General features: G+C 47.4%; 1 protein-coding gene across 1 annotated transcript; it reads left to right on the top strand.

Annotated features, from left to right (window-relative positions):
* The first annotated feature begins 9,903 nt into the window (after positions 1–9,903).
* lpar4 (lysophosphatidic acid receptor 4) lies at positions 9,904–11,245 on the top strand. Its single transcript, XM_076103677.1, has 2 exons — positions 9,904–10,551; positions 10,690–11,245. The coding sequence occupies exons 1-2, from the start codon at positions 9,976–9,978 to the stop codon at positions 11,176–11,178; spliced, it is 1,065 nt and encodes a 354-aa protein (XP_075959792.1). The 5' UTR covers positions 9,904–9,975; the 3' UTR covers positions 11,179–11,245.
* The last annotated feature ends 1,056 nt before the right edge of the window (positions 11,246–12,301 follow it).

Here is a 12,301-nt window from a genome sequence, read left to right as displayed (position 1 = left end):
ACAACACTGTGGCTTAGTCATAACAAAAAGGAGAGTTAAAGTGAATCCAAAAGATAGGAGCATCCCACTGAGCTAACCTCAAAGTGTTGAACTCTCTGCAGGTCAAACCACGTTTCGAAGTCAGTCTGGGAGATGAGCTCTTGGTGCTGGCCCGGTTCAGCACCAGCAGGACTGCTCTTGACCTCTAAAGAATGGCTGCGTCGGTTCTTGCTGCTGAAGCTGGCGACGGTGCTGTTGCTGCCCCACACAGCAGGCCTCCCCCTGCTGGTGGGCTGTGCATTCAGCCTGCGGGCCCTGTTGCTGCTCCGCTCCCCCTACACCTCCACCAAGCCCTCCACCGTGCTCCTGTCCCGGCTGGCTATCACAGACACTCTAGTGCCGCTGCACTGGATGCTCCAGCTGGCCTGGTGGACGGAGGATGTGTGCTGCGGGACTAAGACGGGCCTCGTGAGGGGGGCGGAGTCGGCCTGGTGGAGGGAGGCGGTGGGCGCGCTCTGTCAGCGGCTGCTTGACGCGCACCACTTGGCCTCTCTGCTCCTGCTGGGGCTGCTGGGTCTGGAGGCCATGCTGGTGTCACGCTGGCCTCAGCAGACTCTGAGATTCAGGACTTCTCACTGGGCTCAGCTCGGCTGCAACCTGGTCTGGACACTTGTGCTGCTGGAACTGTTGTACTCGCTCCACTCAAAACTTTTGCAGGACTCCAGACCTCAGACTTCTTTCTCAACACCTCAAACCTCTCAAAGTCCCTCTCTGGGTCTGATGCCTCCTTCCTCCCTTCCGGCTGTCTCCTCCTACCTGAGGAGGACATTATGGCTGCTGAATTTATGGCTACATTACGCTGTCCTCTTTCGCAGACCGCAGAAGAGAAAGAGCTTCTTTCATTAAAAGACTTGCCTGTACAATATTCCATGCCTTTTTTATTCTATTTCATTTACACATTATTTTACTATCAGTAGTAGACATTCTGATTCATATGTATCTGTATGGGCCTTATCTCGAGATGTAACTTGAACAGAACAATGGCCCTGTGCCTACAAGTGGCAACAAATTGCTGAAATATTTTTTTAATATATTTTTGAGCATATTTCTAATAAATTGCTTACACACATGAAACCTGTATGAAACGTGGAGTATGGTGAATATGCTACAGTGGGCCCAGAGCTTTTGAAATGTGGCTCAAAGCAGGATTTTCAATCAAAGGTTTCCTCAGTTTACATCTGAGATGCTTGTGAAGGAAGCTGATCTCACATTTCAACAGAGAGATTATGATCGGGTTCTTATTGTAAACATGCTCTCGTCTGGCAGTCTCTCAGCTGTTTGATCTGGCAGAGATGTATCCCAATGAAATACGACCCTCTACTAAATGCCTGCAGTATTAGACAGCACACTGCAACATCTTAAGTAGGATTGTATCTAATGTTGCTCTTCCCGGCGTCTAATGCGTTTTTTCAAGATGTGTTCTGTTTGAATATATACAGTGTATCACATCGCTCACGCCGACCAATGCAGCAGCTCACAAATGTCTGTTCACATCTTTCTGAGGCGAATCATTTGCACAGTAAGACTGATTCAGAGCAGGAAACACCAACTGGGACGGTTCAGCAGCAATCTTTTTTTCAATGAATGGAAACTGCTTCAGCTTGCTTCAATGGCTGCCACACAGTTACTCAGCTAGCTACTGATCATAATACACACAGATACACAAACACATAAAAGCGTTTTCTGCATAAGGGTCGGTCAAGCGGATGAAACGGAAGCCACAAACACAGGGTCACAGGGTCACAGGCCTGAAGGCAGGAACCAGGCACAGTGCGGCATTACGCTGATCTGAGGACACGAAAGATAAACGATGGATATCATGCAGGTCAACGGTTTACATTTTGTGAGTGACACCACATCACACACCACAACCGAGAAACGTCAGCGTTAACACCTACGCACAGGACATGAGTGAGCAGGAGAAGAACTCAGGTGAGTAACAGCCTTGCGAGTTCTTTAGGATTTCATCGTTGAAGTGTGACTTGTGACCAGCAGAGGGAAGCACAGAGTGTTCTTTGAGAGAGTTTGCAGTCTGTGCAGAGTCTTTTGGAAAACAGTGCCAAACACTTCAGAGGATGGAGGGACTCGGCTGCTACAACAAGCTAATTAACATGACTGCTCCAGTGTGTATGTGTGTGTGTGTGTGTGTGTGTGTGTGTGTGTGTGTGTGTGTAGCTGCAATTTCAAGTGTTCCTGGAACTAATCAATTAAAGCTGGAAACCGTGGAACAACGGGGTGAAGGGGAGTGAGGGACAGAGGTGGCGGCTTCCTTCCCATGATGCTCTCTGTTTGGCCTAGTGTACTTTTGGCACAAACAATGTGGGAGGTCAGACTTTTAAATATAACCGCAGATCCTGTTGTCCTCTTTAACAGGTCAAGGTTAATTTGGGCCGTGCAGGCTTTGAAAGACCAGAGGAGCTGACCGTCTGTTGTGAGGGGACTTCCTCTATCAAGTAATCTGGGCTTAAAAATATATATGAGAGGATATCACAAAGAAAATGTATTGAATCACATGAATGAACCTCTGCAGCCCATCTTTTTGCCAATCATTAACATGCTGTACAGTATGTCCTCTTGCTGTGACATGCAGTTCTAGCACCCCCCCCTTTGGACTTTTTTAAATACGTCTGTGTTTGCATGCAGAGTGAGATGCACCATTGTGTCAAAGATCTTGTGTCCAGAAGAGGGTTGAAGGATAATCAACAACCTAAAGTGTTTACTCCCTTATGTCATGTTTACGTAGAAAGAGAAGTCAACAGAATTTACTCCAAAATACCACTGTTGGTTTGTAAAGCACAGAGTGATTTAGGGGCAAAAGACATCTCTGATCTACAACGAAACGCCCAGAACTCTCAGGTCGCCTGTTTCAGGTCTGCTTTCTGTCCCCAGAGTGAAAACTAAACACACAGAAGCAGCGTTCATATTTTCATGCACCACATCATCTGGAACAAACTCCCCGAAATCTTGAGGTCTGATCTTTCAAAAGAAGGCTGAAGACTTTACTGTTTGCCGCTGCTTTTTATGAATAAAATATGGGACTATTTATTCATATCTCAAATTGCTCTGTGATTTCATTCTCTATTTTTATGTTTTGTTCTATTTTAGCTTATTTGTATCTTCTTCCCTTTTATCCTATGTGTCCGTGACGTGTCTTTTTTACGTCGCCATGTGGTTTCTTTTATTAAATACCTCCCAGTCATATGTAAAGAACTTTGAATTGCCTTGTTGTTGTTGAAAGTTGCAATACAAAAAAACAACCTTGCCTTGCCTTGCCAAGAAGACCGGAGTGTGGAAATGAACTGATCAACCCTTTGACAGATGACTTTTCGCTGTATGTACCCAGAGGCAAAGTACATGAGCCCATTATATCACGGAGACAAACAGACGGCTCTGTCTGCACAGGCCGGGGTCAGTCTGGTCAGCCCGTCTGTCTCGTCTGTCAGGCTAGAGAACGAGCGCTCACCCATGGCTGCTCATGCTGCACCTTCCACTATCGGTGCTTGTGGGGTAAACAGCCGCTGCCCGATCTCCGGCAGAGGCCGAAGAGCGTCTGCGGTCTACCTCTGAGGCCTCGGCCACAGCCGGCAGCATTGATCGGGGCTCCTGGTCTCTAATCAGGTCAACGCTGACTCACAGGGGGCTAAGGTCAGCTATGGACGTACACGCATACACAGTTAGGAAACCTCGCTGCAGTCGTGTTAATATCAATCCATAAAACCCTCGGAGCTCTGGTCTCATGTGTTTTACTGCCTTGCGGCCTTTTGTCCGGCTCTGTTGTCAGGGCAGAGGTATGTATGGAACAACGGGGCTACCCCTAAACCCTCCTGAAGCCAATGAATGAGAGGATGGACGGAGGCGAGGGGAGGAGAGCAAAGGAAACACACTCATCATCGCATTAAAGGAGAGCAGGACAGAGGGGTCGAGGAAGAGAGGCAATGGAGGGAGAGAGAAAGGGTGGGTGGGGTGGGGTGGTGGGGTGCAGTAATGGGGTCTTTGTTCTGGTTGGTGTGACTCACAAAGCCTCGGCCAGGGCAGCACAGCCTGGTTACCGTTACCAAACACAGAGAATAAGGAGGGAGGAGTGTGTTTGTGTGTGTCAGAACTGGGGGATGTTTCTGCGACCCAATCAAACCTTACATGTCTTCTAGGTTCATCCATTCGGGACATTTCAACACAGCTCTCTCTCCTCCGCCTTCGCTTCTATTAGATTTGTGTTCTCGGCCCCGCGTTGGCTTTGACCATCAGCACATCACAGGCGACCTGCTATCATGCTATCGTTGCACGATCAGCTTGTCAGACCAGGTTACGTGGGAGTTACACAACATATAACTGTAAGAGTAACTGACAGGTGACGTCATTCTTCGCGGAATATGGCCTTTGATTACACAGGAGGTTTTTTGGCTGAAGTCATCTAAAGAGCCCTAAAAAAAACTAAACTAAAACACAGTACTGTTTAGGACAAAAACAGCAGTCACTCAAAGGAATATATGTTTGGGAATCACATGGTTGGGGGGGGGGGGGGGGGGGGGCTGACCCAAAGTGGTAGTAATGTGAAGAAAATACAAAAAGTAGACCCATCAATTTTTAAAGGTGTGCTTGTTACAGGGTTGAACGCAGGGCACAGACTTCAGGGGTGGAATGTTAAAGGGACGGTTATTGTTCGGTTGCATGGATGAGGATGGATGTAGGGGAATCCGGTGACTGGGACATGGGAAACACAATATGCCAATGTTGGTCAGAGCAGGGTTGATCAAGACTGAAATATTTGGATAACTCTGGAATGAATAGTCATGATACAGACCCTAGTGTTTCCCTCAGGATAATGGGTTCATAGAGTGTGACATGAAAATATTGTCTTATCTTAGATAATTAATATGAATATTGTTTTTTTTTTTAGCCTATCCCCATTGACATTTTGTGTGTGTGTGTGTGTGTAGCAGTTTATGCAGTAAGCAGGATGTCCTGTCCTCCCTGCTGCTATTGTGGAGTGGTTAGCCTGCCAGACGCTACCCCCAAAGACCACTTCCTCTCTGTCAAGTACCTCTCTCTGTTGAGCATACATGGACACACACACACACACACCCCCACGCACACAGCCCCATGCCAGCCTGAACACAATGGGAACCTGTCCAACACCGCCCTATCACCTGGCTAAAAATAACCCTTTTGCAGCCTCAGACAAGAAGACTGTATTGTAACAATGGTGTAGCAGGACTTTGATCAGCCAAAAATATCATTGCGCTCATTACACATAGTGGTTAACAGTATCTTTGACTGGTGTGAGACTCTGAAGACGTCATCCCCATTTTGAACTGTATATACATGGTCTGATGCAAGTCATTTGTTGGTACAAGGACAGTATCTCACCATGGGAAACTTAATTATTCCCTGGCAATTTAGCCTGGCATAAACAAGCACTTAATCTCAGTTTAAACTATGTGAATTTGTCAAAAAGAGTTCATGAATTTCAGGGTTAAAAAAATATTCGATCCTTTACTTAAAGTAGTAGTACACAGCGATTATCATTGTACATTTAATATTCTGGAAGTAGCATTTGAATATAACTGGTTGGGTTTATTGTGAGATGAGTGATTTGAGCAGGCTGAGGTAGCACGAGGGTAGCAGGGGAGCAAGCAGGCAGACAGGAATCCTGGAGGAGGGAGAACGGACAAGGATTAGTTCAGGTACGAGAATACAAGGAAAACATCAACCGCTGGGCCTGCGCGCAGCTACCACAGTGGTGAAGTTAGATAATGACCTGTGGTTGACACGCCCGGGTAGAGATATAGCCTACCGCTGGGATGATTAACTGATCGCAGACAGGTGTGTAAGTGCAGAGCCCGAGAGCCAGGAGGACCACGCCCACACACACACACACACACACACACACACACACACACAGCTGCTGTTTTGTTGATTTTATGAATTGTAAATGTCATTATTACTTTTTTACTGTATGTAAAACCTGAATCTGCAGAGAAACGAGTAATTACAGCTGTATAAAGTAAAATACTTAAAGCAAGTAACTCAAGTTGTTTCTTAAGTACTTGAGTAAAGTTACTTTCGACCACTGGTCACTGACACAATGGAAACGCCTGTTATCACATTAACACGCGATGTTACAGTGATGTAAATAAAAACAGCTAGGCCTATGTATATAATATTAAAGTGCGTTTCTGGGTCTAATAAACTGAGAGCTGTCCAGCTGATGACAGCAGCCTGTGTTTCTCCCCCCGTCTGTCCTTGTGTCCTTCTCCACACTCCCCTCCTCTCCCTACACTGCCCAGCCGAGGTACCCATTGTCTCGTTTCCTGTAGCCTGCGCGAGCAGCCCACCACATAGCCCACACGCACACGCGCATGCACCCCTCGCGCACAGCGAACAGGCGCGGTGGACGTGAAGCAGCCCCCCCCCACACTCCAAGCGGACGGACGGACGGAGCGAGTCGTCGGGATTAATTGAGGAAACTCACACCCGCGGTGTTTTCGCCGTTGCTAACTCGCTTAAAAAGGGGCCCCGGGACTTCGCCGTGTTAGTCTGGTCCGGTGGGAAAACGTCGAGCCAAGCGGACCGAGCGGCACCGGAACATTGGAGGGAGAAAACAAGTAACAAGTGTGGAGTTTTTCTTTTGACAGCTGCGCTGCTGCCAGACTGACAAACATCATTGACCGGGAGGTGAGCTGTCATCCTTTCAGCTGCCTGTAAGTCCAGTCCGCTTTGTCTTCACACAATAGTGTATTTCTGTTGGGCGAAGTTGACTAAAAACATATTTCGTCTTTAGTTGAGGAAAAACTTATGAGTGGCTGCTCTCCACACAAGAGAAATAATTTAGCCACAAAATCCAATTATACCAGTTTAGAGCTGACAAAGGGCAGCTACAGCGGAATGACGAGGCTTTGAACTGTTGTGGTTGAAGTACACACACATCCTTCAATACAGGCTAATGCAATTTACCACACAGCCTCTTCAAGAACTGAACTTTTCTCTTGCTCAGAATTGAAGATTAAAAATCGAAATGAGAGGTTTAATGTGTATCACAAGTCTTATTTAATGTGTTCAGGGGCACAGAACAACACCTTTTGTAGGCTCATGCAAATTCACCACGAACCATGCACCAGTAGTGGAAGAAGTACTTAAGTAAAAGTAACAATACCACAATATACAAAAAATACAAAATGTTTTCTTAAGTAAAAGCACACAGGTTTTAGCATCAACATGTACTTAATGTACAAAATATAAAAGAACTCATTATGCAGCCTAATCTCAGCTACTTGATATACTGCTTGGTATGCTCATCCAAAGCAATAACATATAATTATGTATTAGTTCATCTATAATTTATAGAAGTTATCTGAACCCACTATGTATGTAGTCAAATGAATGTAGTGGAGTTACAAGTACAATATTGGCTTCCAAAATACAGTGCAGTGAAAGTATAAAGTTGCTTGAAATGGAAATGCTCAAAGCACAAGTACCTCGAAATTGTACTTAAGTACAGTACTTCATAGTACACTCCACCTCTGAATAACAGTTGGCCTCTCAAGTATTAAGTGCTGATTGAATCTCAATCCAGCCAATACATGATTTTTCTCCACAGTCTCAACAAAAAAATCATTTTTGTATGTGTGTGTGATAACTAACAGTTTCAGCATATTACAAACCTTATAAAGAAGTATTTGGAGGACTTCATATTCACGTATTCGTGATATTAGTGGAGTGTGATGCAACTGGAACAAGACCTTTCTGATTAAACACTGTGTGTGTAGCTCTATCAGCTCTACTGGCTGTAAGTGAAGATGTCCTCTCCAACACTGCTCGCCTGGTCGTCCTCCGCCTTCAACTCTCCCTCCTTGCCTCCTTCCTCCTCGCGTGTGAGAGAAAGGAACAGCTGGATGTGAGCTGAGCCTGAACTCTATCCGATCCGATCAGCGGGTCCCAGAGGCCTGTTTCTGCCGACTGCGGGGGATGGGGGGGGGGAACCCTCTTAAATGTGCAGCTGTCTTTGACCTGTGCATGGAAATCCAGGTCTGACCCCCCCTCCCCCCCAGTGGGACTCCTAGAAATCCATAACATGCGTTAAATGTGTAGGTGGTTCTTGTTTCCTGACACATGAACTGTATAGCAGCCAAATGCAGTGTTCTATAGACTTGGCTCCCTGCAGAAACAACATCAGCTGAATTTGAAGCCGGCACTGTCAGAGGTCCTGGGACTAAGCCACAGTACACAGACTCCTACAGTGTGTGTGTGTGTGTGTGTGTGTGTGTGTGTGTGTGTGTGTGTGTGTGTGTGTGTGTGTGTGTGTGTGTGTGTGTGTGTGTGTGTGTGTGTGTGTGTGTGTGTGTGTGTGTGTGTGTGTATATATGTATATGTATATGTGTGTGTGTGGACTGGCACATACGTGTTTGCCTGCTTGTGTATTCACGTGTGGAGACTTGTGTGTGTTTGGTCCAGACGGGTACAGTGAGGGTATTGTGAGGGGCCGGACTGGCCGAGGCTTTTTCTGAGGAGGCGTGTGAAAGCGCAGTAAAGATGTCACTCTGCAGCTGGCACGGGACAGGTCTGATGGACCGCTCACACTCACAGCCTGTGTGTGTGTGTGTGTGTGGTGAAAAGAGCGATACGAGTGAATCTTTCCAGAGACACTCTGGATGTTTCTTTTTTGTAACACTCGACGCCAAAAGGCCAACCACCTCTCTGCTGCTCCGGCTCCGTTGCGTAACACAAGATAAGGCCGGTTTAAATCGGCTGCTGCGGAGATTTAGAACTGCACTCTGCATAAAGTTGGGAGGAGTTTGGGAGAGAGATTTTAGCCGGAGAAGATAAAATAATGGTCAGAATCAATGCAGCAGAGGCCGAGATTGTCCCAAGTTTTTAGTCTATAATATTGGTCAACATCACCCAATGATGTAACCGGATAGAGTCTTTCACTAGACGCTCCCAGCCTGGTTAACAGGCAGCGCACTGACAATAACAGCATGCGACTGTGAGGAGGTTTGTTGTAGTGACTTGGCCACACAAACACTTTCCAACTCAGATTAATTGTTGTCGTATATATTGTATGATTTTAGGAGCAGCAACTCTTTGGTCGTCACTTCCACAATACAGTAAATGGATGTAGTGTGTTCATACAACACGGCCCCGCTGTGATGGAGAAAACTCAACACAGTCCCAACAACCCGAGTCCTTGTTCTGACATCACTCGCCCGCACAAATATTTGTGCTTCGAGTAAATGACTAGAAAAAAAAAAGAAGCATTTTCTTTCAATTGTTCATGTTTGACAACCGAACCATTGTGTGTCATGGCAACGCTGCTCTGCGATGGTGGGAGCTGCTTTTGTACCAAACCACCACCACGCTGACTTGTTTACTTCCTCCAGTTGGAGCTCGGCCTTGCACACTTTGTGTACTTCTCTACTTCTTTACACCGGGCTCTTTAACACCGCGCTCATGAATGTTTTATTATTTACCTCTTTATTTATAGAAAATATCCTACAACTCTGGCTCTTATATGGTAACAATCGTTAAAATCCGCACTGGTGTAACATGGAATAAATGTCTGCCTTCTATACACTTAAAAAAACTAAACGTACTGGAGGTCTTGGTATAGTCAGTGGCTAAAGGCGTACGGGTGTAACATACACTTGGTCTCGAGGAGAGCTTGAGTTGTTTGCATCTCCGTCTGTAGCGTTTATGGTGAGGAAGTGACCGCGAGTCTTTTCCTTCTCTCTCCACAGGATGACCGACCAGCCCTGCAGCTGCGCATCCTGACCGCCTCGGCCTCCGTTTGTGTGTCTGGACGTCCACGATGACTTGGAGGAGACTTGACTGGTGGAGCCCCTGCTGACACCTCCGGTCCCCAGACACCCTCCCCTTTCCTGACGGCTTTGGCGTACCCTCTTTCTGTGGAGCCCCCGCCGCCCTGTCGAAGCTGTCGCCATGGCCAGCCTGGTGCTCAACGAGACCGGAATGGAGGACTGCGGCATTGACGACTCCTTCAAGTACAACTTGTACTCGGTGGTCTACAGCGTGGTCTTCGTCTTGGGCCTGATCACCAACTGTGCCGCACTCTTTGTGTTCTGCTTCCGGATGAAGATGCGCAACGAGACCACCATGTTTATGACAAATTTAGCATTGTCCGACTTGGTGTTCGTTTTCACGCTGCCGTTCAAGGTCTTCTACAACGTCAACCGCCACTGGCCTTTCGGCGACGGACTGTGTAAGGTGTCGGGGACCGCCTTCATCACCAACATCTACGGCAGCATGCTCTTCCTCACCTGCATCAGCGTGGACCGCTTCCTGGCGATAGTCTACCCGTTCCGCTCGCGCTCCATCCGCACGCGCAGGAACGCGGCACTGGTGTGCGCCGCCGTGTGGCTGACCATCGTAGGGGGAGGAATATCGGTGACCTTCTTCTCCACCATTAACAACAAACACAGAGCCACCACGTGCTTCGAGGGCTTCTCCAAGAGCACCTGGAGGAACTACCTGTCCAAAATCACCATCTTCATCGAGGTGAGTGAGGACTCTGACAGTCGCACATATTAACATAGACACCATTCATACACCGTCTTTTATTAAGCTAACCAGAGACACAGCAGTGATGTTCCACTTTATCGTAAAGTTTTGCTGTGCTTCTTATTTAATTCCCAGATTGTGGGCTTCCTTCTCCCCCTCCTGGCCAACTTGGTATGCTCCTCGCTTGTTCTGCGGACGCTGCGCCGTCCGATGACCGTTGGTCACGGCTGTAACAGCAAGAAACGTGTCCTACGGATGATTCTGGTCCACCTGGGCATCTTCATCATCTGCTTCGTCCCCTATAACTCCATCCTCTTCCTGTACGCCCTGGTGCGGACTCAGGCCCTGGCAAACTGCGGCGTGGAGCGCTTTGCCCGAACTCTTTACCCCATCACTCTGTGCCTGGCAAGCCTCAACTGCTGCCTGGACCCTGTGGTCTACTACTTCACCTCCGAGAGCTTCCAGAAGAGCTTGACCATGGGCGGCAAAGGGACGGGCTCCCGGCCCGAGAGTCTTCCCCGCAGCGACACCGAGACCCAGGACGCGGCAAACACTCTCCCCAGAGACACACACAACCCGGCCAGCAACGGAAAGGAGTCAAAGATGTCCGAGAGTCAGTTCTGACTCGGCACTGAAGAAGGAAGGTGAAGGAGGACAGTGTTGGTTTGATGGGAGCCCTGAATGTTAAACAACAAAGCAATCAGCTGTTTGTTCCTGGAAGTGACAAACGCATAACTCAGCAGATTAGTTAAGTCCTGAGGTAAACCCTGAGGTATGGCCTGGGCTTTACAGATTACTCCACCACTGGAGAGCAGAGGAATGTATCTGTGTGTGTTTATTATGAGAGAACACTACGGGGATCAGACACCCAGCCACACCGGGACTATTGTCCAGAGACACGCAGAGCCTCTAAAAGAGACTGCAACACATCATCACTCAGGCTTAACACACACACACACACACACACACACACACACACACACAAACACTCACAGATGTACTGGATCGTGGGTTTCCATCCGCATCGTTGGACTATGCTGTTAAGTGCTTTTGTAACACGCTGAGCCCTTAAGTTGTATTGTTATAAAGTCCAAGCTTTCACAGCACATTATATCATGTTAGACCTTAATGTTATGACACTCGTTAGTGTGGTGATACCCACTGCTATTATAACACAGGAGTAAAATGTGTCTCGTGTTGACATTTGAGGCCATTAAATGTTTCAAATTGCTATCGTTGCTGCATTTATTTCCCCCCCCCCGCCTCATTCCCGTTGGTTCGGTCTAACTAATCTGATCTGGTCTTCGTCAGCATGTCGGTATGTTTGAACTCATGAGGGAGTTTTTCTGCTCTTCAATTTCCATCAAGCAGCCGGAGCGATCTCGCTGTCGGAGCAAAGGGCAGCTCCGATCCAGTCGAGGACCTTGGCCCGTGTGCCGTGTCACAGGCCAACCGCTTATAATGACTGGAGCAACGGCCCATTGTTTGCTTCTGAATGAGGTCTCTCTGTCTTAATCTGGCCTTACACTGCAGATCGGCTCAAAGTCTCTTATGCACAGCAAAGCACGGGTGAACACTGTTGATCAAATACCCAAAATCATCGTGTTACACTGCACGTAAAGCAAAAAACAGTGATGTCAGCAGATCCAGTTGTGGTGCGTTTGGTGAATACTTTTATGCAAAAGGCAGACATGCCATCACGCAGGATGTAACTATTGACAGTAAGAAAGCTAGCTTGGAGAGCTTT

This window comes from Anarhichas minor, unplaced genomic scaffold, assembly GCF_050575085.1.
Source record: "Anarhichas minor isolate MPS153535 unplaced genomic scaffold, ASM5057508v1 ptg000028l, whole genome shotgun sequence".
Lineage (NCBI taxonomy): Eukaryota > Metazoa > Chordata > Actinopteri > Perciformes > Anarhichadidae > Anarhichas > Anarhichas minor.
Note: the sequence above shows the minus strand (reverse complement) of the source record. Positions and strands in the feature narration are given on the sequence as shown.

Coding starts and splice junctions, on each gene's coding strand:
- lpar4 (XM_076103677.1), top strand. CDS start 9,976: ATGGCCAGCCTGGTGCTCAACGAGACCGGAATGGAGGACTGCGGCATT. Junction 10,552..10,689: donor AAATCACCATCTTCATCGAG/GTGAGTGAGGAC, acceptor TTTAATTCCCAG/ATTGTGGGCTTCCTTCTCCC.